This window comes from Anopheles arabiensis, chromosome 2, assembly GCF_016920715.1.
Source record: "Anopheles arabiensis isolate DONGOLA chromosome 2, AaraD3, whole genome shotgun sequence".
Lineage (NCBI taxonomy): Eukaryota > Metazoa > Arthropoda > Insecta > Diptera > Culicidae > Anopheles > Anopheles arabiensis.
In genome coordinates, this window is record NC_053517.1 from 63094396 (window position 1) to 63120030 (window position 25635).

The following is a 25635-nucleotide window of genomic DNA, read 5'->3' on the forward strand; positions in this document are numbered from 1 at the left end:
TGTGTTTCGACAAGTTTCATCTTATCATGACCTATATAGCCTTCTAACTTTCTTAGCAAAAATCTATATGAATGGTTGTGTGGTCAGATACGTGGGTATCAACACCAACGACCATTACTCAAATCTCACTTGTTTCAGTGCTGGTGGTTTCCATTGGAGTTTAGTATTTAAACAATCGTATCGCCGTTCTAGTTCTAGCGAGGAATAACTTCAATGCGAAACCATACAATAGTACAGAGGAAATGAGAAAGCTCTCCTCCAAGCGAGGAAGCTCCGCTGGTTGGGTATCCCACAAACAGATGGCGCTACCAGCTTTTTTGCTATTTTTAGAATGCATGAGTCGTTTGCCGTCTGCTAAACGAAGTCTTTCTATATTCCGTTTAGGTAGAGTGCTTGAGTCGTTTAGAAGCCGTTTAGTGGTCGTTTAGTGGATGTGTGGCACTTGGGTAAACATTTGTTTAGCACTAAAAATTTGTATTTTCATCCACACTCCATAAATCGGCTTTCCCAAGTGCCACACATCCACTAAACGACCACTAAACGGCTTCTAAACGACTCAAGCTCTCTACCTAAACGGAATATAGAAAGACTTCGTTTAGCAGACGGCAAAAGACTCAAACATTCTAAAAATAGCAAAAAAGCTGGTAGCGCTATCTGTTGGTGGGATACCCCAACCAGTTGAGCTTCATCGCTTGGAGGAGACCTTTCTTATTTCCTCTGTACTGTTGTATGGTTCCGCATTGAAGTTATGCATCGCTAGAACTAGAACGGCGATACGCTTGTTTAAATGTGCAAGTACGTCTAGCACTCGACAAGCGGGATGTGTTCGTTCACCGTCTGACGAAATTTGGCGCTGACACCAGTACACTCTCATTTGTCTCATTTAAGGTGGGCATACCAGTCACTCTACGCAGCAAGGCTCTCTCACCTGAGACATGGCCCTCCACTCTAACGTACCGTGAGTTCCGTGACTACCGGACCAATAATATTAACACTAATGCTCTCGCAGCCGCCGATACAAATTCGATGCTTCAACCTACACTCGATCACCCTGTCACTCTCACTACAGACACTTATCGTAATCCTCTCCCACGGTTTGGATTGAGCACTCCGATACCCAACTGCCAATACAGATCCGCCCGCGCAGCCTGTTGCGACTTCATATGACATGACCACCACAGATGCAGCTTTGTTTACAACCGAACCACAACAGGACCTTAATGAGCGAATGCTTGTCACTACCACACCTACCAGGTCGCCTCCGGAATGCTTAGTCGCGCCTAAAAAAAGACCGAAGCGCGGAAACGCTAAACGGACTGATGAATCTGCTGACGCTGGCCCGTCGGATTAATAGCAATCTTGCACTGCATCCGGCGATGCAACTCGCTCAGCTCATCCCAGTCTCTCTATCTACTACCAAAATGTACGAGGTCTACGAACGAAAACTACAAATCTACGCCTGGCGCTATCAGAATCTGTGAAATATATTCACGAAAAGTGGCTGGCTGTGATATTTGGAGGAAATTTGAATAGGAAAGTGTACACCTTTATCGCTGGTCGGTTTGCAACTGTATATTCGTTTGTCCTTTTTTGTATATAATAATTCATGCAGTTCATAATTCATGTAGATCGAGCAGTTTCTAACGTCGAGTAGTTTATAACCTAAACTTAGTTTCCTAACGCTTTGTTTTATGCAATTCAAATTTATGTTCGAAAATAATTATTCGAATTCCAACATTCCCGGCCACCAAAGAAGAACTTCTTTAAATTTCATGCAATATATAAATTCAAAACTGAGTTAAAAAAAGAATTCAAAAAAAAGTTCGACTCTTGAACCTGACGCTTATCTCCTATCTTACTGCTCGTGTGTGTAGATGTGTGAATGTGTGTTGCGTGTATCTTGTTCTGCCATGAGTGCGAAATGTAAACAATGTCGCGTGGCTTGCAGCTGCGCGTTACTCAGTGCCAGTGGTTTCCTTCTGTTCTAAGTTGCCAATTACGTCCGGATTAGGCAAGACCGCCAGACGATTAGCTGCGCGGACGATTTGCTTCCCTGAAGCAGTGCGCAGTGTAACGACGCGAACAACATCGTCCTTTCCAGGGTGTACTGCAACGATGCGCCCCATCGGCCACGAGGTAGGATGTACATTGTCTTCCTTAATAATCACCAGTGTATTCTCTTTCAGAACCGCTGATTTCCCGTTGCAATATTTGGCTCGAGCTTGTAACTGCTGCAGGTACTCCGGATACCATCGAGCCCAAATGGTTTGCAGATGTTTTTGTACCAACTGGTATTCCCTCAAATAGTTGCTCGGTGTCTCGGTGTAATCGATGATTGGTACCGCTTGCAGATTGCCACCGACGAGGAAGTGTCCCGGTGTCAATGGTTCCAAGTCCGACGGCTCATCGGATAGAGGTGTAATTGGTCGCGAATTCAAACATTGCTCTACCTGGGCAAGTAGGGTAAGCATGCTCTCCTGTGTGATGCTTGTTGTTCCTATTGTTCTGACTATATGCTTTTTAGCTGCCTTCACCGCCGCCTCCCTGTTATGTTTAAACACTTCTGCTTTATTTAAACACTTATTAAACATACGATATAAATAAAATACATAATGAACGAACACTTTAAACGTATACTGTATGGGCCGCGCACCAGCCGCACCGAGCGCCCCTGCCGAGAGCTCCTGCTCGATCGGCCTTCGTACACACTCTGCTCGGCGCTCGGCACACACTAAGCCTTGCGCGCTTAGTGTGTGCGACAGTGTGCGTGTACACACTGTCGTCCCCCTGGACGTTGACCGGTGGCAGCGCAACTGCCACGGCAAGTCCAGGGGTCGGCACGCACGGCTGCCCACAACATCTCCCCCTTTATTTATCCGGAGGGGTCGAACCGACATGGGATATTCCACTGAGGGAATACCGGTGTGGTGACACCCCCCGGCCGATGCTGGTGTATTCGGTGGATGCTGTGGCGCGGACGCTTCTGCTTGCCCTACGGCTACCGGCACCCCTTTTCCGCCCCGCCATCACCTTTAATCGCGCTCGATCATCATCGGCTACGATTACTTGCGGCGGCGGTGATGCTGCGTGTACCTGCGCCTTTCTCTGCCCCGCTATCGTCCCTTTGCTCCAGGTCGGCGATGACGATCTTGTAGCGGCGGTGCTGAAGATGAACCACGGGCTGCAGGTGTTGTATCTCCTCGGAAAAGGTGTCTTGTTGCGAAAGATAACACAACTTGAGTTCTGCCGCCTTGAGTTCGTCTACAGTGAGCGGTGGGATATCCTTAGCATGGACCTTGTTTCCTACGCGGCGCTTTGCGTTTTGTATAAAGCGCAAACAATGTGCAACAACTCTTTGCAGTTTGTGGTAGATCGAAAATCGTGAGAACAAACTGTTTCGAAATTCGCAGATTAATGCTGTGCTTGCAACCCGTGACGATAGTTTTTTCTTCTTCTGCGCTCTCATCTTCGCTTGGTGATGGTGTGTTCTGTGGCCATTCTTCCGAGTTGCGTGCTAACCAATGTGGCCCGTGCCACCAGCGCTCACACACTAGCAACTTTTCCGGCGTTAAACCTCGCGAAATGTCGTCTGCTGGATTGTCCGAGCCTGGAACATGCTTCCAGCATTGTATTCCAGCCGTGTGCTGAATTTTGCAACCCTGTTTGCAACGAAGGGCTTCCATCGATTTGGTGCTGAATTCAGCCAGTGAAGGACAGTCATGGAATCGGTCCAACAGATGGTGGTAGCAGAAATTTTCAGTGATTGCTGGACTTTCTCGTAAAGAAGTGTGGCTAGTCGTGCTGCACATAATTCCAATCGAGCTATGGAATGTGAATTGGATAACGCAACGACCTTTGACTTGGCTGTTAGCAGCTGCACGGTGACTCCTTCCATGCTTTCAGCCCGAATGTAGCAACAAGCACCATATGCTAGTTGTGATGCGTCAGCAAAGATATGAATTTGCAGACTTGTTGCCGTGCATTGCGATATGTACCGTGGGACTGTCAAATTGCGTAGTGAAGATAATGTAGAGTGAAATTTCGACCATTCATGCTGTAAGTGCGATGGTAGCTCGCTGTCCCAGTCATATGCCTTTCCATGAATCTTGAGAGCCCATAGTTGCTGCATGAACATCTTTGCGATGATGATCGTTGGGCCCAGTAGCCCGAGGGGATCAAATATCTTGGCGATATATGACAAAATTAACCTTTTCGTCATGCTGGGTGTTGTAGGTGGTATCTCAATACGAAACCGTAGTGTATCAGTTGCCGGTTCCCAAACGATGCCTAGTGTGGATACTTGTTTCGAGCTCTTCCACTCGTGCGAGAGTTGTACCGCCACATCTTCTGAAGGAACGTTCCTCAATGCTTCGGAGCGGTTCGATGCCCATTTCTTCAGCGTGAAACCAGCTGAATTTAGCATGTCTGAGATTTGCCTTTGTATAACGATTGCTTCGGACAAATCATCGGTACCCGTTAGCAAATCATCTACGTAAAAATCGTTCATGACCGCGTTCATTGCCAAAGGATACTCTTCCTTGTGGTCAAGAGCAATCTGTTTGAGGGTCCTGGTTGCCAAAAATGGAGCAGAGGCTGTGCCGTACGTAACCGTCTGTAGCTCAAAGGTCGATATAGGATCTGCAGGATGTTCTCTGTACCGGATGCGTAGATAGTTACGGTCATGAGGGCTATGTAAAATTTGCCGATACATCTTCTCTACGTCTGCAGTGAGAGCAATGGCACGAGAACGAAACCGAAGGATAATCGATAAAAGATCTTCTTGAACGACTGGTCCCACTAAGAGTTTATCGTTCAATGAGTAACCACTCGAAGTCTTACAGGATGCATCGAGCACGACACGCACCTTCGTGGTTGTGCTTGACTCTTTAACGACAGCGTGATGTGAGAGGTAGTAATGCTCTACCGAATCGTTTGCAGGACTGGTAAGCCGCTTCATATGCCCCAAATGCTCATATTCTTTCATAAATTTCACATACTCTTCTTTCATTTTAGCATTGGTGTTCAACCGCCGTTCGATAGAACGCAGTCTGCGATCGGCTATTTCCTTCGACTCTCCTAAAACGATATTAGGGTTGGAGTTAAATGGCAAACTAACGACATACCTTCCACTTGAGTTGCGAACAGTTGTTGCTGCGAAATGCTTCTCGCAAGCATTCTCCTCAACCGATAGCACAGGATCCTCGGCTATGGTTTCACTCTCCCAGAACCGCTGCATGGTCTCCTCCAGTGGGGTGTCGTATGCAGATAGATGGCACAGCCGCGGACCGACTGACGAATGATGAGTGTTGCCGGTGACAACCCAACCAAAGTGGGTTTCGACCAGCCACGGTTTGCCTCTACCGATAGAGCACTTGCGACCGGTGTGGAGCTCCCAGAACGTATCGCCTCCGATGACGATGTCGATTTGCCCCGGACTGTTAAAGGTGCTGTCCGCCAATGCCACGTCCGGCATTTTCCATGAAGAGACGTCCGTTGGTGATGTAGGGATGTTTGCGGATGGCGTGTCCAGAACCAAGAAAGTCATCTCCGTTGCGAAGGGTTGTGTCTTGGACTGAACGGTAGCGACGATGGAACCCTTGATCTGCTGTACTGCATTGCCGATGCCCGATACAGCGACGTTGACCCTTTTGCGACTCGTCAGCAGTTTCTGTGCGAACTCCTCAGCGATGAAATTCGACATGGATCCCGAATCCAACAACGCCCTTGCTTCATGGGTGTTCCCGTAGTCATCCTTGATCTGGATGTTTGCCGTCGCCAGAAACACATTGTCTTCATTCGACTGAGCTGACAATGTTACCGTTGCGGGTGGAGCATAGGGTGGTGAATGATGTAGAAGTGTGTGATGACGTTCACGACACGTGCGACACGAATAATCCGACTTGCACGCTCTAACCTGATGATTGCTGCTCAAACAGTTCCAGCACAGCCGCTTCGATGCGACGACGTCCCGTCGCTGTTGGACCTCCTTGGCGATGAACACTGGACAGTTGCGCAGTGTGTGGTCTTCGGAACACTCCAATGGACACTTTGGCTGTTGGGTGTGCGCAGTCGATGCAGCAGGAGCCGAGCGAGATGTAGCTGCATTCGCGATGAATCTCCGTTGCCCTGGTTGACGAATGAGACCGGCCACCTTGATACCACTAGCTGCTTGATCCTTCACGAAGTTGTTGGTCGATTTCAAGATTTGGATACGATCTTGCACGAAGTCGATCACATCCTTATATTTGTCCGTCGTGAAGTGCACGGAATGTTTCTCCCAAGCCAACAATGTCTCTCGATCCAACTTCATCAGCAGCATGTTTGAGAGGGGTGTGTCCCACGAGTCAACCGGTTCGTTCAGCTTTTTCAACCCGTTGACGAAGCGGGTGAATTCATCCACCAGGTGCGTGAGCTTGTCAACGCACACCAATTGCACTCCCGGAAGGTAGTGCAATTTGCGATAGTATTCGCGAATCAAAAGACGAGAATTGTCGTACCGTTTAAGAAGCGCCGCCCAGGTAACCGAATAGTTGTCCGCCGTTAAAGGTGTATGCTCGAAGGGTACCGCCGCGTCCCCCTTCAACGATGACAGTAAGTATTGTAGCTTCGCGATAGATGGAAGCTCGGCTGAAGCGTCGATCATTGCGATGAAGCGATCTCGGAAAGAAAGCCATTTTGTGTGATCTCCGTCAAATGTTGGAAGTTCGATTTTGGGCAAACGTAAATTTGGCGCGTGGGGTCGACCGAATGCAAGCGTTGAGGAAGCCAAGCCCGTTGTATCGTTGAGCGAACCTTCTTCCTTTGGCTGTCTTTCCCGTAGAAATGATTTTAGCTTGCGACAGCGTTCTTCAATGTCGATCCGTTCCATTATGCTGGCTTCGACCGCTTCGTCTTTATCTTCAAGCTCTTCCAGTTTCGAAACTGCGGTGAAAAACTCTTCCTTATGTTTCGCCAGATCTTCTAACACCTCCGGAATCTGCTTGGCATCATCACTCGAATATTTCGCCTGGAACCGTTCCAGCGATTTTATGTTCTCCAGGGCGATCCTCTTTTTCAGTTGCACTGCTTTAATTTTCTTATCCATTGCACAAAGAAAATACTGCGATATCACACGAAAATAACGAACAAAGCGATGGCGCGAAATTCAAAATGATGGCGTGTAACCGACCGTTGCCCTTGATGCGGGGCGATATGCGATGGCGGGAATTGTCACGGAATGACTTGCACACTTGACGACGAATACCGAATTCCACTCTTGATGCAGAATGAAACTTATTTCTTCTCCGTATATCACGATCCGGTTCGAAGGACCAAAAATGTGAAATATATTCACGAAAAGGGGCTGGCTGTGATATTTGGAGGAAATTTGAATAGGAAAGTGTACACCTTTATCGCTGGTCGGTTTGCAACTGTATATTCGTTTGTCCTTTTTTGTATATAATAATTCATGCAGTTCATAATTCATGTAGATCGAGCAGTTTCTAACGTCGAGTAGTTTATAACCTAAACTTAGTTTCCTAACGCTTTGTTTTATGCAATTCAAATTTATGTTCGAAAATAATTATTCAAATTCCAACAGAATCAGAATATGATTTTATCATTCTCACCGAGACTTGGCTTACTCAGTCCATACCTTCTTCGCTACTCACTGACGATCACTATCATATCTACAGGTGCGATAGGAATCTTTCCAACAGTGCCCTCTCACGCGGTGGGGGTGTTTTAATTGCATGTTCCTCTTCAATACCGACATGTGAAATCGCATCGCCTAATACCATACTGGAACAACTTTGGATCAAAACATTGCTGCCAGGTGTCTCTGTTTACATCGGCGTTGTTTACATTCCGCCTAGTCATGCGAATGACCCCGCAGTGATGAACGCTTTACATGATAGTGTACGTGAAATTTCAAGCCGCATTAAAGAGAGCGATTTATTATACGTCTTCGGAGATTTCAATAAACCTGATATCAGATGGGAGCTGACTAATACATCAGAAGCCACCGATTGCTCTCCATGTTATTCTGTCATGCATTATACACCTTTATGCAATTCCGTGGCTAATACCGATTTCGTTGATGGGTTGCATAGTACCGGTTTATTTCAGTTGAGTGGTATTGCAAATCAATCTGGTCGTCAATTGGATCTGGTCTTCGCAAACCTTGCCGCAACCAATATTTTGTGCGACTCAATCACACCTCTGCACTCTGTGAATGGTACTTCGGCTCTAGAAAACTCCTTCCCATACGTAACACACTGTAGTATTCCACTTCTCAGTGAGGACTTTCATCATCCTTCATTGGATATGATGATTTATTATCCCGTACAACTATCCCACACCACCAACAGTCACACTCGCAGTACAGTCAATAGAAATTTCTTCAAAACGAATGTGGAACGTATGAATTCTCTTATTGTGTCGTTTGACCGCAATTTTGACTGCTCCAACTTTGCCACTATCGACGAAGCCACCGATTTCTTTAGCGTTTTTATGCGCTCAGCGATTAATTCCTGCGTTCCTGTTGCTCAACGAAAGTCTGGCCCTGATTGGACAAATGCATCTTTACGATGGTTGAAAAAAAATAAAAACAAAAGCCTACGCGGATTACAGTAGAACGAGATCATCGCTGCATAGGTGTTATGAACTGCTTATACTTTATTTAAACACTTAGAACGTACATAATAAATAAAACACACAATACAGAATACACTTTAAAATGATACAAGTACGGTGGCCGCACACCAGCCGCACCGAGCGCCCCTGCCGAGAGCTCCTGCTCGATCGACTCGCAAACACACTCTGCTCGGCGCTCGGCACACACTAAGCCTTGCGCGCTTAGTGTGTGCGACAGTGTGCGTGTACACTGTCGTCCTCCTGGACGTTGACCGGTGGCAGCGCAACTGCCACGGCAAGTCCAGGGGTCGGCACGGCTGCCCACAACATCTCCCCTTTTTAATACCGAAGGGCTCGAACCGACGCGGGGGTATTCCACTAAGGGAATACCGGTGTGGTGAACCCTTCTGGCCGATGCTGCCAAAATGTGGGGACCCCGATGTTGTTGCGCTGAGCAGCGCTTGCTGCTTCTCTCAGCCCTCACCGCGATGGCGATGGCGCGGCGGTGATGCTGCTGCTGTGCCGGTCCCTGGGACGGCGGCGATGATGATGACGATGATGATAACGATGATGATGAAGGTGCCGCGATGATGAAGGTGCCGCGATGATGATAATGCCGCGATGATGATGACGATGATGATGATGATCCTTGCCCCAGGGCAGCAGCGATGTATTTTTTTTCGATGACGGGCGGCAGAGATGAAAATACTCGGGCGGCATGGTTCCTCGCTCTCCTACGATGCGTTGGCTCATCGCCCTTCTTTTGTGCTGTGGCTGCAGTCGGGGCGCAATTGGCGACGCCCGTTCGACTGCAGCCGGGACGGCATGCTACCTCGTTCCCTCTGAACACTGTGGCTGTAGCCGAGGCGCAATTGGCGACGCCTGTTCAACTACAGCCAGGGCGAAAGCGTTCGCGCCGATGTGGGCTGCTGTGTTGCAGCCGATGCAACTTGTGCGTTGCCGATCCTGTTGTGCTGCTGAGGCGGAATGTTACGTCGCCGTGGTGAGAGGCATTGCTGCCTCGCCGATGATGCGCTGAGCTCGAGCCGGAGCGGCATTGATCGTCGCCGATGGAACCTCTATATTCCACCTTGATTACGACTAGTATTGGGCATTGTGCGCACTGCACAGCACACTTTGTACTGTGCGAGCACACTTCGCACAGTGCGCGCACTTCGCACTTTTCGCACAGTGCGAGCACACTCCGCACGGTGCGCGCACTTTTCGCACAGTGCGTGCGCACTCCGCACTTTACGCACACTTCGCACAGTGCGGGCACTTTTCGCACACTCCGCACAGTGCGCGCACTTTTCGCACAGTGTGAGCACACTTCATACTGTGCGAGCACACTCCGCACAGTGCGCGCACTTTACGCACAGTGCAAGCACAGTCCGGACTTTTCGCCCACTTCGCACAGTGCAAGCATGTTTCGCAAATTTCGTGCAGTGCTTCACTTTGTACTGTGCGAGCACACTTCGTACCATGTTGCAGGAAGTCAGGTGGTGTAGTACTGAGCATATTTTGACAAACCGCCTTTAAGCATTAGCATCAGTTAGCATTAGCGACTCCGATCCGTTGGTGCAACGAGTTCTAGTCGGGGCGAATCAAAGATCCATAAATCGCTTGCACACATTCATACCACACACATACCCATCGCCCCCCCCCCCCCCTCTCTCGCCCTGTCCCATGTCCCCTTCTCTTCAGTTAATCACAAAATTTTACTAGGGCTCCGAGTGAAAATTGTAATTTTTGCATCAAAACATGCGCTGCTATCGCAAGCCTGCAACGCGAATAACAGTTTTCGCGTGAAACCAGCTGTTTGTTTTATTGCACAATCGCAAAGCGGGGGCTCCGAGTACAAGCACAGATACGTTTCATCTCAGCCAAATTCAAGAAAAACCTCATCCCACTGGAGCGTCGTTTACCTACGACCTTCACAGTTCATAGTTGTTTTAAAGAAACGCGTGCTTGATGTCAGCCGATTTTTCCTGATAATTTCTTCGGCTACGGACCGCTGTGTTGATATTGTGTTTCGGGGCCTTTTAATTTTTGTCTGGGTGTGTTGTATCCTTGAGTTGTGAGCCGGTCTCGTAGTACAGTCGTCAACTCGTACGACTTAACAACATGCCCGTCATGGGTTCAATCCTCAAATAGACCGCGCCACCATACGTAGGACTGACTATCCTGCTATGGGGGGGAATCAATCAGTCACTGAAAGCCAAGCCCACAAGTGGGTACAGGCAGGCCTTGACCGACATCGGTTGTTGAGCCAAAGAAGAAGAAGTGTTGTATCCTTGTGTTTGTGTCGGGTTTTCGATGGTGGTCAAGCGCAGCGTTCTGTGCATTCGATTCGGTTTGCTCGTGCACCGGCCATCCACACTTGCAAAGAATTATGTTGTTTCTCGCTCTACTCTATGCCTTGGGCCAACGATGATTAAATTACAGGGTTTACCTAGCCAATCGGGCGTCGTCAAAACGTTATCGGTCGCCGTAAATACTTTTTCGGGCGACGTCAACCCTCAATTGGGCACTGTCATTTCTATTCGGACCTTGTGAAGTATGAATCGGGCAAAGTACAGAATGAATTAAGCCTACTTTATATTTTGTTGCTTTCTAGCTATAAAACAATACTTTTTTGCGAGTAGTTTAACTGATATGTAAGAAAAATCACTATTTTTAAGTTTGATTACATAAAAACCCAAGTGCCACACATCCACTAAACGACCACTAAACGGCTTCTAAACGACTCAAGTTCTCTACCTAAACGGAATATAGAAAGACTTCGTTTAGCAGACGGCAAACGACTCATGCATTCTAAAAATAGCAAAAAAGCTGGTAGCGCTCTCTGTTGGTGGAATACCCCAACCAGTGAAGCTTCATCGCTTGGAGGAGAGCTTTCTCATTTCCTCTGTACTATTGTATGGTTTCGCATTGAAGTTATGCATCGCTAGAACTAGAACGGCGATACGATTGTTTAAATACTAAACTCCAACGGAAACCACCAGCACTGAAGCAAGTGAGATTTGAGTAATGGTCGTTGGTGTTGATACCCATGTATCTGACCACACGATCATTCATATAGATTTTTGCTCAGAAAGTTATAAAGTTATGTAGGTAACTTGTCGAAACACATTGCAAGAAAAGGATAGCAATATAATGATGAGTTGTAATACGCCATCTATTGATCAAACCAATGAAGCTGAGGAGCTTTTATTTTTTTCTATGGATATTCAATTTTCCAGTCGTTTAAGCTTAATCTGTGGCGCTTGGGAAATTATTCAAATTCTTTTTTTTTTTTAATTTTTAATTCCACCCCGTACAATGCAATTTGGTTTTATATATTTTTTTAAATATAATATGTTTGGTGATTTAATTAGGTAAACATTTTAAAATAATACATAATAAGTTAAACAACATCCAAAATACGTATTTTTAAACAACTTGATGGATCAAACACACCGGAGTGACCAATTAGAGTAGGACGCTTTCATTCTGTACTATGCCCGATTCATATTTCACAAGGCTCGAATAGAAATGACAGTGCCCAATTGAGGGTTGACGTCGCCCGAAAAAGTATTTACGGCGACTGATAACGCTTTGACGATGCCGGATTGGCTAGGTAAACCATGTATATTGATTTCAGCAGTGCGCGAGTTAACAAACGTAATTGCTAACACAGCACTTTTCTACGTGTTGTCAACCGCCACCGAAATTGCACCGTCAACGGCACCGGCAGCAAATAGCGGAGCGCGTCGATCGGTTGACCCAGTTCTGACGAAATGTTGATCAACAAATTCCCGTCCAATTCCCTTCATACACCCAACATAAAGTTTCAATAAACACTCTATTTCCAACAGTAACCACGACTAGTTGTTTTATTCCGAACCCGAAATCATAACTCGCGCGTGTTTCAGCGTTCTGCGCTTTTGCCATGCGTAAAAGGGTGGAAAAGAAGAGCGAAGAATGAAGTGCAGCGTAGAAGGGGGTTCTTAGATTGAAAAAATATTGTCTATACCCTTTAAAGGATTCGAAGCAGGTGTATGTCAAATCGATGGAGTTTCCAATATTTGCATGGATCTACACATGCTTTCTGTTGGGACCAATAATAGCCATCGTGGATGGGCGGGCGGAGTGGGGGGTCAGGTGTCCGCCAAGTTCATCCACTGTTAGACGAACCCGATGGTTGAGTAAATGAACTCTAAGAGAAAAAGCTGACACTGGTCGTGTGGTCGTGGTCTTTGTGTACGTACACTGGTGGACATTAAAATAGGAAAAAAAATTTTGTGTGTTTTTTTTGCATACACTAGGTGTGTCATCGCCAACAGTTCGAGGCGTACTGAATTTTTAATAGCCAAATTTTGCCTTTTATACTCTCATTTTTGGTGCGCTACTTATCTGAGTTTTGAGTGCCGGCAGCGTTTTGCGGCAGTATAAAAGGAGAGCCAAACCGTGTTGTGCTTCATTCTTCCATCAGTGGTCAAGGTGAAAGGTTGCTGTTTAAAAATTCCACAAAATCATCATGGGTCGCGGAAAGCACTGCACACCAGAGGAGCGAAAACACATTCAGGGGTTGTATCGTGAGAACGTGCCAATCAAGACAATCTGCAAGGCGTTCGGCCGTTCGCGGACGTTTGTGGACAACGCCATTCGTAGCGAGGCTACGGGTAAGTCGACAGGTCGTCCGCGAAAAACAACGGCCGACGTTGACGCGCGGATTGTTGAGATGATCAGGGCGGATCCTTTCAAAACTTGCACTCGTATCAAGCAGGAGCTTGGTTTGCAAGTTTCGGCGAAAACGGTGTCTCGCCGTTTACACGCCGCTGGGTTCTGTGCCCGGAGACCGAGGAAGGTTCGTAAGCTGCAGCCGCACCACGTAGAAGCGCGCATTCGGTTTGCCGAAGAACATTTAGCTGCATCCATCTTTTGGTGGAGCAAAATCATTTTTTCGGATGAGTCCAGAATCAATCTGGATGGTTCGGACGGCATTAAATACGTCTGGCGCTTTCCTAATCAGGCGTATCATCCGAAAAATACGATAAAAACCCTTAGTCACGGAGGCGGCCACGTAATGGTGTGGGGTTGCTTCTCCTGGCACGGCACGGGTCCTTTGTTCCGTATCAACGGGACACTGAACTCGGAAGGGTATAGAAAAATACTTAGTCGTGAGATGTTGCCATACGCCCGACAACAATTCGGAGACGAAGAGCATTACATCTTTCAGCATGATAACGACTCTAAGTTAAATGTTATTTGGCAAACCAGGATGTGCAAGTTCTACCGTGGCCTGCGTTGAGTCCTGACCTCAACCCGATTGAAAATCTGTGGTCAACTCTCAAGCGTCAGCTTAAGAACCAGCCTGCACGTTCAGCCGATGATCTATGGACACGCTGCAAGTTTATGTGGGATCGCATAGACAGAAGCGAATGCCGTAATCTCATCGGCGATATGGCCAAACGCTGTCAGGAAGTGATAGCGAATAACGGTCACCAGATTGACCGTTAGAATGTGTTTTCGCTCAGTGGAACACCGCAACACCTCCTCCCAACAACCACTTAAACAGTCCTTTTCAGGGCTACCAAATATTTCTGACAAGAACTATGTCTTTCGGTCACAGAAAAAAGTTCCTATTTTTATGTCCACCAGTGTACCACCATGGTACGAAGTGTGCTCGCACAGTACAAAGTGAAGCAAGTGAAGCTTGCACTGTGCGAAGTGTGCGAAAAGTGCGGAGTGTGCTCGCAATGTGCGAAGTGTGCGAAAAGTCCAGACTGTGCTCGCACTGTGCGAAGTGTGCGAAAAGTCCGGACTGTGCTCGCACTGTGCGGAGTGTGCGAAAAGTGCGCACACCGTGCGAAGTGTGCTCGCACTGTGCGAAAAGTGCGGAGTGAGCGCACAGTGCGTAGTGCGCACACAATGCGGAGTGCGCGCACAGTGCGTAGAGCGCGCACAGTGTGAAATGTGCACCGCACACTGAGATGTGCGTGCGTGTGTGCACAGCACACCTAATTGTGCTCTTTTTCCCAACACTAATTACGACGCACTACGCAGCGTCGTAGTAGAAAAAAAACTATTTCGACCAAGGTGGATTTAAAACTATCAGGTGGTGGACTCTAGTGCATTTTGACAATTCGTCACTTGACGTTGTTGGAAGTCATGCCGAAGAACCCTGTTCCTATAAACCCTGTTCCTCTGAACGGTGTTTCCACGCCATAATATGGCTAAGACATTAAACTGTGTTTTAGCTGTCATCGAGCCGCGCTGACAGCTTCCGTGTGTGGATTATATCAGACTAGAATAAAACGTGGATTTGCGCAGCAGAACAAATTGGTTTGTCCTCTTTTGTTTTTACTCAGCGAATGGTTAACATTGACTGCGTTCAAAAGACGTAAGGTCCCCAGCATTCAAACTTTGTTTACATTTATTAAATTTGTTCATATAATTTATCTACCCCATTTTTTCGATTAAACATTCTTTAAAAATATATTTTGGACTTCGCGAGTTCTTATTTAACATTAAAACATGGATTAAAGTGTGTTATTTTGTGTTATTCCGTGAATTTATTCTATAATTCATTCCCTACCCGCAAATTTCCGTTAAATTTTTCCGCAAATTTCCGTTCCGTTCTCGCGAATTGAAGGCGATCAGCAGTGCATTTAGCAGTAATTAAATGCCTTTGAAATATGTCAATGAAAAACTTCGACTTAAATTTGAAATTTTAAATTGCAACTGTCAAAAGAAAACCTTACAAGCGTCTTCAGCACTGCACTGTTGTAGTGTTCCCAGATATGAGCGTGAGATTCGATAACACGATTTATATGTTATGTTCTCTTGCGTTAAGCTCTGAGCTATTTCACTTTATTAAAGATGGTCTGCATTATTAGGTTGTTAAAGACCAACCCGTTGAAAGGTGTTAATGTATCAAACTCATTTCGATAACTCTAATAAAAGGAGAAATGAAATACATATTTCTCCCATCCTGATAACGAAGGGTGAACATAGTGTAATTATTATGGTTTTTAAAAAGGTATCATTTTAATTTTGCTTCATAAAAATTTTGTTTATTTTAATTATAGCAAGAAAATATTAATTTAAAAAGAACTAAGCACAGAAAAAATATCATAAAAATCAGGATTTGAACACACGCTTTCTCGGTTCGGAACCAAAAGCGTTGTCGCTGCTCTAGTTGGCAGTTACATTAGTAAGGGTGCAACACCAGTATATAAACAAACTAAGATGGCGGTAAGCTATCTGTTCTCGTTGAATCATAAAGATGAAATATTTCGAAGAAAACCCGTTACAGCCTTGAAAGTTTCGGTTGAAATCTTTATTCGCCTTCTAAGGCGACTAAGGCCTTAAATGCCTTCTGAATGCCTTCAAAGCCGTTTAATGCTGGTAGGGTTGTGTTTTCGTCATTTTGATGATAAAAACTAAGAAATCATTATTTTTTTCAATTTTTACATTAATTCCTCATTATCTACGAGCCGCATGGACAATTAGAATCCTTACTTTCTCTTACTTAGATTAGAACTCTTACTCACATGATTTTAAATTTCGTGCATAAACAAATCATCAAATCTTTTGTTAAACACAAAAATGCACATAATAACAAAGAAATCTGTTCTATTTGCTAAGCTTTGTGTGTGGAAACCAATGGTTAACGGTTCTAAAATGACGTAAAGTCCCTCAACTATGGCGACCCCCCAAAGGCCCTAATCCACCACCTGATATTTTTAATCCACCTTGATTTCGACGCACGTCGTGATGCGTTTGTCAAAATGATTTAACACGCAGTTTTGCTTGTTTTTGTGTTGTAACGGGGTTTGTGATATTTAATGTTGGTGTTACTATCTACATTAACTGCACATGTATTAAAACTTTATAAATTAACGTAAATGTATTATTAAGAATCTGACTGCTTGCACCGAGGACGTTCTTGTAAGTGCCGCGTTTCCGGTCATTAATACCTCGTCAGTCACCCGCGCCATAGACCGCCTAAAGATGTCCTACACCGCCGGCCCTGATGGCATCCCGGCAGTGATCCTGAAAAAGTGCACTGCGTCGATTGCTCCGATACTAGTAAAAATCTTCGAGGAATCACTACGTTCATGCATCTTTCCTGTCTCCTGGAAGGTCTCATGGTTAACACCAATCCATAAGAAAGGCTGCAAGAATGAGGCTTCTAACTATCGCGGCATTACATCGCTAGGGGCGATTGCAAAAGTGCTCGAGCTGCTTGTTTATGAACCGTTACTGGCCTCTGCCCGCAATTACATCAGCCCGAATCAGCACGGATTTGTCCCTAACAGATCAACAACCACAAACCTTATGCAATTCGTTAGTAGCTGCCATAAATCCATTGATGCTCGCCTTCAAGTAGATGTCATTTACACCGATTTAAAAGCCGCCTTCGATAGGATATCTCACGTCATATTACTAACAAAACTCAACAGACTTGGCCTCCCAGATCCCCTAGTTGCTTGGTTGAGATCATACCTAATGGGCCGCACTTATTCCGTTAGGATGGGGCTCCTAGATTTATCTAGATCCCTCCGTGCTTCTTCTGGCGTCCCTCAAGACAGCAATCTGGGACCTTTACTATTTCGGGTCACAACACTTGAAGTTGGACTTCTAAATAATTTTATAAACAAAACAAAATAAATGTACAGAAAGTAATTTCGTGATTGCTGCAAAACAGGTTTGTGCGGGTCAGTATGCAATATGCAAAAAAACGTAAACATGCTTTACACTGTTTCGGGTACAACTGGAAAGGTTTTCACAGTTGTTATTTAACATTATAATCACTTCTGAACCTACAAATAATAGGCATTATTGCTGTTCGTTAATACTTTTCCTTTAAAATGTGTTGAAGTGCCAATTGATGCCGCGGTTAGTGCAATCTGTCACAATTAGATGTAGCTGCTGTTCATCGCGAAACATTTCGAACAGCTCGTGAAGCTCCCTCGCCGCGCCTTCGAAGTTTTTTCCGTTGTCCGAATGTATGTGTGCCGGTAAACCGCGTCGTGCTGTGAATCTGTGTAATGCAGCTAAAAAACCAGCAGTAGTTAGATCACTTACCAGCCCCAAGTGTACGGCCTTAGTGGAAAAACAAACAAACACGCAGAGGTAGCATTTTCCCGGGGCGGCTCGTTTATGGGCTGGCTTCAGGTATAATGGACCCGCGTAATCCACTCCGGTAACACTAAAAGGCCGGCTGGGAGTGATGCGCTGCGCTGGAAGCTGTCCAAGTTGTTGCTGTTCAAGTGTCGGTCGCTGTCGAATGCACCGAAAACAATTCTGCACAATGTGCTTAACAAGATGCCTTCCATCTAACGGCCAAAACTCTTCGCGAATTCGAGATAAGAGCAGCCTTCCTCCTCCATGACGAAGCTCCTCGTGTTGATACTTTGCGATCAATTGCGCGAACGGATGTTTCTTGGGAAGCAAAACAGGATGCTTAGCTTGGTAGGGAAGTTGAGATAGCCGTAAACGTCCATGTTGGAATCTCGCGTTCCAACTACCTGTCATAAACGGGACGTTTTAAAACGAGCGACCAGTACACGAACAAGGCACGAAGCGTAACAGGAAAAAAGCGTTAAAAAGGGCCGCAAGATAGGAACGAGCCTTTTTCTAAACCAATCGCGGAAAAACGGACAAATTTTTTGGCGCGTAATAGTACAATAAATCGTTTTTGGCAAGAAATTTAATCCGCCTTGGTTTTAGTTCCCAACAGTCCACCTACACGGATAATCCCTTGTTCGTCAAGGAATGGACTTAGTGCCCGTAAAGGTGATTGCCTCATGACTTCGTTTCCCTTTTTGAGCTGCCCGAGTTCAGCTGAAAATGCATCCTGCTGTGCTAGGCGGCTTAACACAGTGTTTGCTGTTTCCATGTACTCGGGTGTGACGATTAAAGGTGCGGGGTGCTGTGCTGCTGTTCGCTGAGTGCGTGCCTTTTCCTTAGCGTTACGTGTGAAGCGAATGCAGTATGATACGATACGCAGCAATCGCTTGTAGCTAGAACACAACGCAAACCAAGGGTGATTAGTGGTTGTGTTTACAACGGCAGCACTCACCTGGCGAATCTCTAGATTCGTTTCGTTGGCTGGTTCCGGGTTAGAGTTGGGCCAGATGGAAACGGGCAAAGATAGCCAATCCGGACCGAAGCTCCACAGTTTGCTTTTTCAGGAAATCAGCGGCTGACATGCCTCGTGAAACCAGGTCAGCAGGATTAGACGCGCCGGGTACATGTCTCCACTGCCGCGGGTGTGAGTAATGCTGCACTTCAGATACCCGGTTAGCCACAAACGTTGCCCATGTGTTGGGTGTGGCGCTGATCCAGGTTAAGGTGATGGTGGAATCCGACCAAAAGAAAGATTCTGCAACGTTGATCCCCATTGCCTTCTTTACTCGGTGATGCAGGTATGCTCCTAATACAGCAGCGCATAGTTCAAGGCGGGGTAGTATGACGCGCTTGAGCGGTGCCACACGCGATATGGAAGAAAGCAACGTTATGCGAATCTGCCCACCTTCGCCTTCACAACGCGCATAAATGCAGGCTCCATATGCTGCCTCCGATGCATCACAGAAGGTATGTAACTGAATACGCGCACCAGGTAGAAGCGCATAACGACTAACCTTGAATTCAGAGTTGAATTCAAGGTTGAATGAGTTGCCAATCCTCTTGTATTGTTTTCCATTTCTTACAGATAGTATCTGGAACATACTCGTCCCAACCAGCTTTCTGCAACCATAATTCCTGCATCATCATCTTGGCCCGAATGACAATCGGGGAGATGAGGCCCAGCGGATCGAACATGCGAGCTACGTTGGATAGAATGGATCGCTTTGTCGGAATGGACACATCACTGGATATTGCGGATTCGAAGGATAAAACCGTCGTGCTCTGGCTCCCATAAAACACCAAGAGCCTTTACCGTCTCGTGTGGTAAGAATTGCCGCGCTGACTGTGTGCCGATTTGATCCGCATTTAAACCGGCGAGCACTTCGAGCTGATTGGATGTCCACTTTCGCAGCTCGAAGCCGCCTTTGGCGAGCAATTGAGAAAGCTCGGTTCGCAATTGGCGAGCATTTCCGATGGAATCAGCACCACCGATGAAATCGTCAACGTAGAGGTTAGTTTTCAAAGCAGCTGCAGCATTGGGACAAGAGGCGCCCTCATCGTTTGCAAGCTGCAGCAATGTTCTGGTTGCCAAGAATGATGAGGGGGGCTAAGCCATAAGTAACCGTATTCAGCTCAAAATATTCGATTGGCGAGTGAGGTGAAAATCGAAAGCAAATGCGTACAAATTTCCGGTCGTTAGGATGGAGCAATACTTGTCGATACATTTTCGCAATATCTCCAACAACGGCTACCTTATATGTGCGGAAGCGCAAAATTATGTCGAGCAGATCGTCCTGCACGACAGGGCCGACGCATAACGCCTCGTTTAGCGAAAAGCCGGTGGACGTCTTAGCTGAACCATCAAATACCACGCGAACCTTTGTTGTGGAGCTAGCTGCTTTGAACACGGGATGGTGAGGCAGATAATACGCGCGTTCGTCGTCGGAGGGATTTTTTATGCGTGACATGTGCCCAAGCTCCAGATACTCACGCATGAAATCATGGTACGCCGCTTTTACGTTTGGATCTCGTTCTAACCTCCTGTTGGGACCGCGAAAAATAATATCAAATGTTTTGATGTTTCGAAATTGATCGCGTTGATCTCGTGTAGATAGGGCCTAAAAAAGGTGACGTGAAACATTATGAAGTTTCCACCGTTGTAAGGCTTTGCCATCGTAAAAGGAGATATAAAGGAGCGGAAGGAGGAAAACGCTCTCTTTCTTGAACAACTATTACCGCTGAAAAAAGTGACTATATAAAAGGACAGTCAACGAAAATTTAATTGTTCTTGTTTTTTTTTGTGACTTTATAATTACGAAAGAAACGAGTGCGGCGGGGCCGCAACACCTCCTTTCTAACAAACTAAACCGCCTTAATGCTGCTGCCTTCGAAAAGCCAAGCTTATCATCGAAGTCTGCTTGTTTAGGTAAGCATACCATATAACGACCAGCTTCATCTCGCTGTGTTGTATCTTTGTAAAATTGCTCACATTTGCGATCCTCAGGAGAATAGCCATCGTTAACCTGTAGTTCTTCTACTTTCTATTGATTCTTCTAATGAAACCATACACACCACGGATGAAGTGTGAAAAGTATTGGATGTTGCTGGCTGAGAGGTAGATGCTGATCCACTCACGACCCAGCCAAATACGCTCTCCATCAGGACTGGTAGATTCGATGACATTTTATATTGCGCCCCGCTTACAAAGAACGTGTAATAGTGCCGGGCACCGAGAATAATGTCGATCGGTGCCGACTTCTCGAAATGGGGGTCGGCGAATATGATATGTGGCGGTAATTTCCAGCCGCTGGTGGGCACATCATGTGCGGGCAGGTCAGCAATAATCTTCTCGACTATCAAAAACTCAAAGTTAATCGCATAAGGGCTCGCTCTGGATGATACCGTGGTGCGCATCGATTTCCGCACCGGGGTGGACGATTGACCAGCACCAATCAGCGTGATGTCGACCGTGCCCGATTTGATACCTAGCCGGTTAGCAAAATGGCTACTCATCAAATCTGGCTGGGAGACACTATCTAAAAGTGCGCGTGCAGGATGCATTATGCCATGTGCATCAACAATGTTTACAAGTGCAGTTTGAAGCAGAACTTGTTCCGTTGTTTGCCTCAATGCTGCTGCATAAGTGCTTTGCGTGTTTGCCGTGTGATCGTCTGTGTTGTGTGTGTTGCGTATGGAAGCATTTTGCGCAGCTGACGTGTTCGCAGTGGAAAATGTGCCGTAATTTTGTGAAGAGTGTAAAAGCGAGTGGTGTGTTGAATTGCAGTGTCTGCACTTGTATTGCAATGAGCAATCACGCACACGGTGATTGTCGCGCAAGCAATTCAAGCACAATTTCAGTGTCATTGTGTTTCGGTACCGTTTCTCCGGTGACATTTGCATGAAACGGGGGCATTTCGTTAAATTGTGATCGGAGTGGCATAAAGGGCATGTGCGTGTGTCGTGTGATGTTGACGGAAAGCTTGCTAAGCGCATAGTCGGAGCATGTTTATGTGCGTAGTGCGTTTGGTTCACGGTAGGGGGAGCTTCGGTAATGTTTACCTGTAGGGTTTCCAACACTCGCATACGGCGCTGTAAAAATGCGATTAATCCTTCGTAACTAGGATTTTGGCTAGTTGAGGCATTTTCCTCCCAATCTCTTAATGTGGAGGTAGGCAATTTTGTGCACATTGTTCTAACAAACAGCTCCATGCCTCCGTTTTTTCGTCTAGATGATTGAGCGTTTTCTTGTGACGTTCGAACTCGTCCACAAGATGGTGAAGGGTTGATGCACTCTCCTTCTTAACGGTGGCCATACCAAAAAGTGCTTGAAGATGCCGTTTCTTTAACAAATACTCATTCGAGTATCGTTCGGTGAGCATTTGCCATGCTAGCTCGTAATTGGCTGCGCTGATCGTGATTGCTTCGATCACCTTTGCGGCCTCGCCTTTCACGGAAGCTCGTAAATAATGAAACTTTTGTATCGGTGGTAGTTCCATGTTTTCGTGAATTAATCCCTCAAAAGTGTCCCTATACGTGAGCCATTGCATGTAATCACCATCGAACTCAGGAAGTGAGATGGTGGGAAGCTTTATACCTGCCAACGGGTTAGTGTTTGGTGTTGTGCTTGCGGATCGCGGAGCGTGCACCCGTTTAGCCTTCAAATGGGCTTCAAGGCGTATCAAACGCGAGCCAAAATCGTCTCGTAACGCGGCATTGTGACTTATCACTTCCTCGGTGGCCGCCGCATCTTCCAATTTGGCCTGAATTGCTTCCAAATCAACGGAAAGCTTCTGGACCTTTGCAATGCGAATGTTGATTTCGATTGCATCCCGTTCCGGGTCAAATTCTGCCAAAAACTGTTCGTGCTTAGCCAATACTGCTAGTAAAACTGTCCTTCTGGACGACAAAACGTTTATCGGAGCAGTCATAGTGCGGTTTGACAAAAAACGCTAAATTTCGCGGACACAGTGAACTTGGTCGATTGTGAGGCGACTAAAGCACAGTTACACGCGCGCAAACAGTGATTATCGCGAGAATAATTAAGATTCAGAAAACCAGATTCGTCTTAATCCTGATCACGGCACCAATGTTTAATCTCACTATTTCGGATAATTTATTTTCCGCGTTTCGGTGTAACCTTCAAACCTTTAATATTTACCAGCAGTTATTCGTTGTGCAGCAAAATTGGAAGAGAGAGTTTATTCGCGACATACACTGTTATTTATAAACTACTCGATCGAGCCGAACACTCGAAATTGAACGAAGAATGTTCGTGTTTCGTTAAGCACGATATGAAGTGACAGGGCTGTGCCTGAACAGTATGCAATATGCAAAAAAACGTAAACATGCTTTACACTGTTTCGGGTACAACTGGAAAGGTTTTCACAGTTGTTATTTAACATTATAATCACTTCTGAACCTACAAATAATAGGCATTATTGCTGTTCGTTAATACTTTTCCTTCAAAATGTGTTGACACATCCATGCAGAACGCAGCGAACAGATACCAGCTTGCGTCACGCAATGCGTTGCGATACGTTGCGTCGGAACAAGTACCAAGCCCTAAGCGCGCGCAGCGCTTTCCCGTTTGCCTTCAAATTACACGGGGCGCTCTCGCGATACAAAACAGCTGATCAGCTGATACCCCCTCCCTCACGTTTATTTTCTCTTGCGCTGCGCTGGATGCGCGGATCAGCTGTTCCCCCTCTCAGGCCCGTGTCTGTGAGTAATAATCCCAATATTATACGAAAAAGCGTTTGACAGCACGTGCGATAAAATCGCATGCGATGAAGCGTTTCTACATACACCGAGAATGCAGCTGAGAAAATAACTGACAGCATGCTTTGACAGCGACTGACAGCATTTTCGGTGAGAGAATTCTCCTAGGCATGCAAAGAACGATGGGCTGAGAAAAAATTGAATTGGCAGTTTATAGCGATCGATCAATTACAGTTTGCATTTTTGCTGTCTAATAATCGTAGATATATTATTAAAAAGTAAAAGAAACTTTTTTGACTTCATTTTAGCGATTAAAATGGTTTTTTTTTAACATCATTTTAAAAGTCTCATCTCGGCGCTTTTCAGAGCTTCTACACACACCAGCGTGAGAAACCGGTTGTCAATTCTCTCACAGCCATCTCTCAGCTGCAGTCTCGGTGTATGTAGAAACGCTCATGGAGCACAGACACGGGCCTCAGGCGTTTCTTTCAATTTGCACTGCGCTGTTACCACACTTTGCGCGTTGCGCTAGACACCCCCTCCTCCTCCTTTCTTTCGAAGCGCGCTGTGCGCTTTCGTTCACTTTGATTTGCTGCGTAATAAAATCGCATTTATCGAAATAAAACTTAAACACATCAAACTCGGTTGATATTTAAACACTTTATTGCAACTAAAGGTACAGTTCCACACATAGGTAACCACAATCTTGCCACAAATCCACACATATTTTTTACAGCAAAACTGCCTGTATCCAGTTGTTTATGTGAAATACTGTAAAAAAAGCATTGAAATTTTTATGTTCTAACACTTGTATTTATTAAGACACTTATACAACGTACATAATAAATAAAACATAAATGAAACAATCACAATAAAACGTATACTGTACGGTGGCCGCGCACCAGCCGCACCGAGCGCCCCTGCCGAGAGCTCTTGCTCGATCGGCTCGCAAACACACTTTGCCTGTATGGCGCTCGGCACACACTAAGCCTTGCGCTGCTTAGTGTGTGCGACAGTGTGCGTGTACACTGTCGTCCTCCTGGACGTTGACCGGTGGCAGCGCAACTGCCACGGCAAGTCCAGGGGTCGGCACGGCTGTCCACAACAGAAATAAAGCAGCGCAAATCACATATTCATGAAGAATGACGAAAGATTAACGCAGCTTTATTTCAAGGCGCACAACACTTCACTTGAAATTACTTCGGGCGCCCGGGACTTAGGCTTACACGCTCGCGGCTTTACACTGCGAAGGCTTGAACTGTACTGACGATTTTGTATGGTAGCAAGAAAGGGAGCGCACGAGGAACACTCGCTGCACTAGTGCGAGCGAGACACCGACACCAGCAAGCCGCTGCGAGAAAACCAAACTGAGCGCGCTGGCTGAAAGTGAACGCACACATTCACACATGTGTAATTATGTGAGTACAAAAACTGCCCAACCAACCAAGCCGAGCTCTTTCGAAGCAAATCCTTCGTGATGAGCGAGAAAGCATGTCACGCATCTCACGTGTTGCCATGCGAACAGCTGCGCGTGTAGATGTGTGAGTGCGCGGAGAAAAATTGATGGATGACGAATGGAGGAAGGGGAGGAGCTTCACTCTCTCGAAGCATTTGAAGGGGGCCGAACGCTCTCTTCACATTTTGCGAAGAATCAGTTCAACTCAAACGCTTGGCAAAGAGGATATACTATTTTGAGGCACTAAATATTTCAGGCAATGGAGTCGTGGTCTATTAGTATTAGTATAAATTATTTCCCTTACCCCATTTATGAATTAATTTAAAGGAATAAACATTAATCTGAGTAAAATTTCAAAAGTCACTTTTAGCAAAAAACTTTTTCCAAATGTGTTTTGAAATTCTGAATCGATCTTGTAAAGACGGTTTTTTCATACAATGCGTACTTTTTAAGATATTTGGAAAAGTACGGTTCATAGGGTGCGCGGATGATATACTAGCAATGCTATTCCAATGAAATGCTATTCCGCTCTATCAAATTTCCAGCTGAGCGATTTTGTCTGTTTACTTTAGAACCGCTCCATTATTATTGCGCCTTTTACGTCCTCACGCGCGAATTAGCAAATAGTTAAAGTGTTAGGCCCGCTTGCGTTGAACAGTAGATCCACCAAGTACCATGTTTCAACTCTCTGATTAAATGTCACGTAATAAATAAATCGAATATCTCTC

The 25635-nt window shown here is 45.9% G+C and overlaps 2 protein-coding genes across 2 annotated transcripts; both read right to left on the bottom strand.

The window, feature by feature from the left end:
* Positions 1-1955: 1955 nt before the first annotated feature.
* LOC120893373 lies at positions 1956-7084 on the bottom strand. The gene is made up of 2 exons (XM_040295203.1): positions 4209-7084; positions 1956-2544 (listed from the first exon to the last, which is right to left on the bottom strand). Exons 1-2 carry the CDS (start codon positions 7082-7084, stop codon positions 1956-1958), a joined length of 3465 nt encoding a protein of 1154 aa, XP_040151137.1.
* Positions 7085-21890: 14806 nt separating this feature from the next.
* On the bottom strand, positions 21891-22661 carry LOC120893381. The gene has a single exon (XM_040295216.1). It carries the CDS (start codon positions 22659-22661, stop codon positions 21891-21893), a length of 771 nt encoding a protein of 256 aa, XP_040151150.1.
* Positions 22662-25635: the final 2974 nt, after the last annotated feature.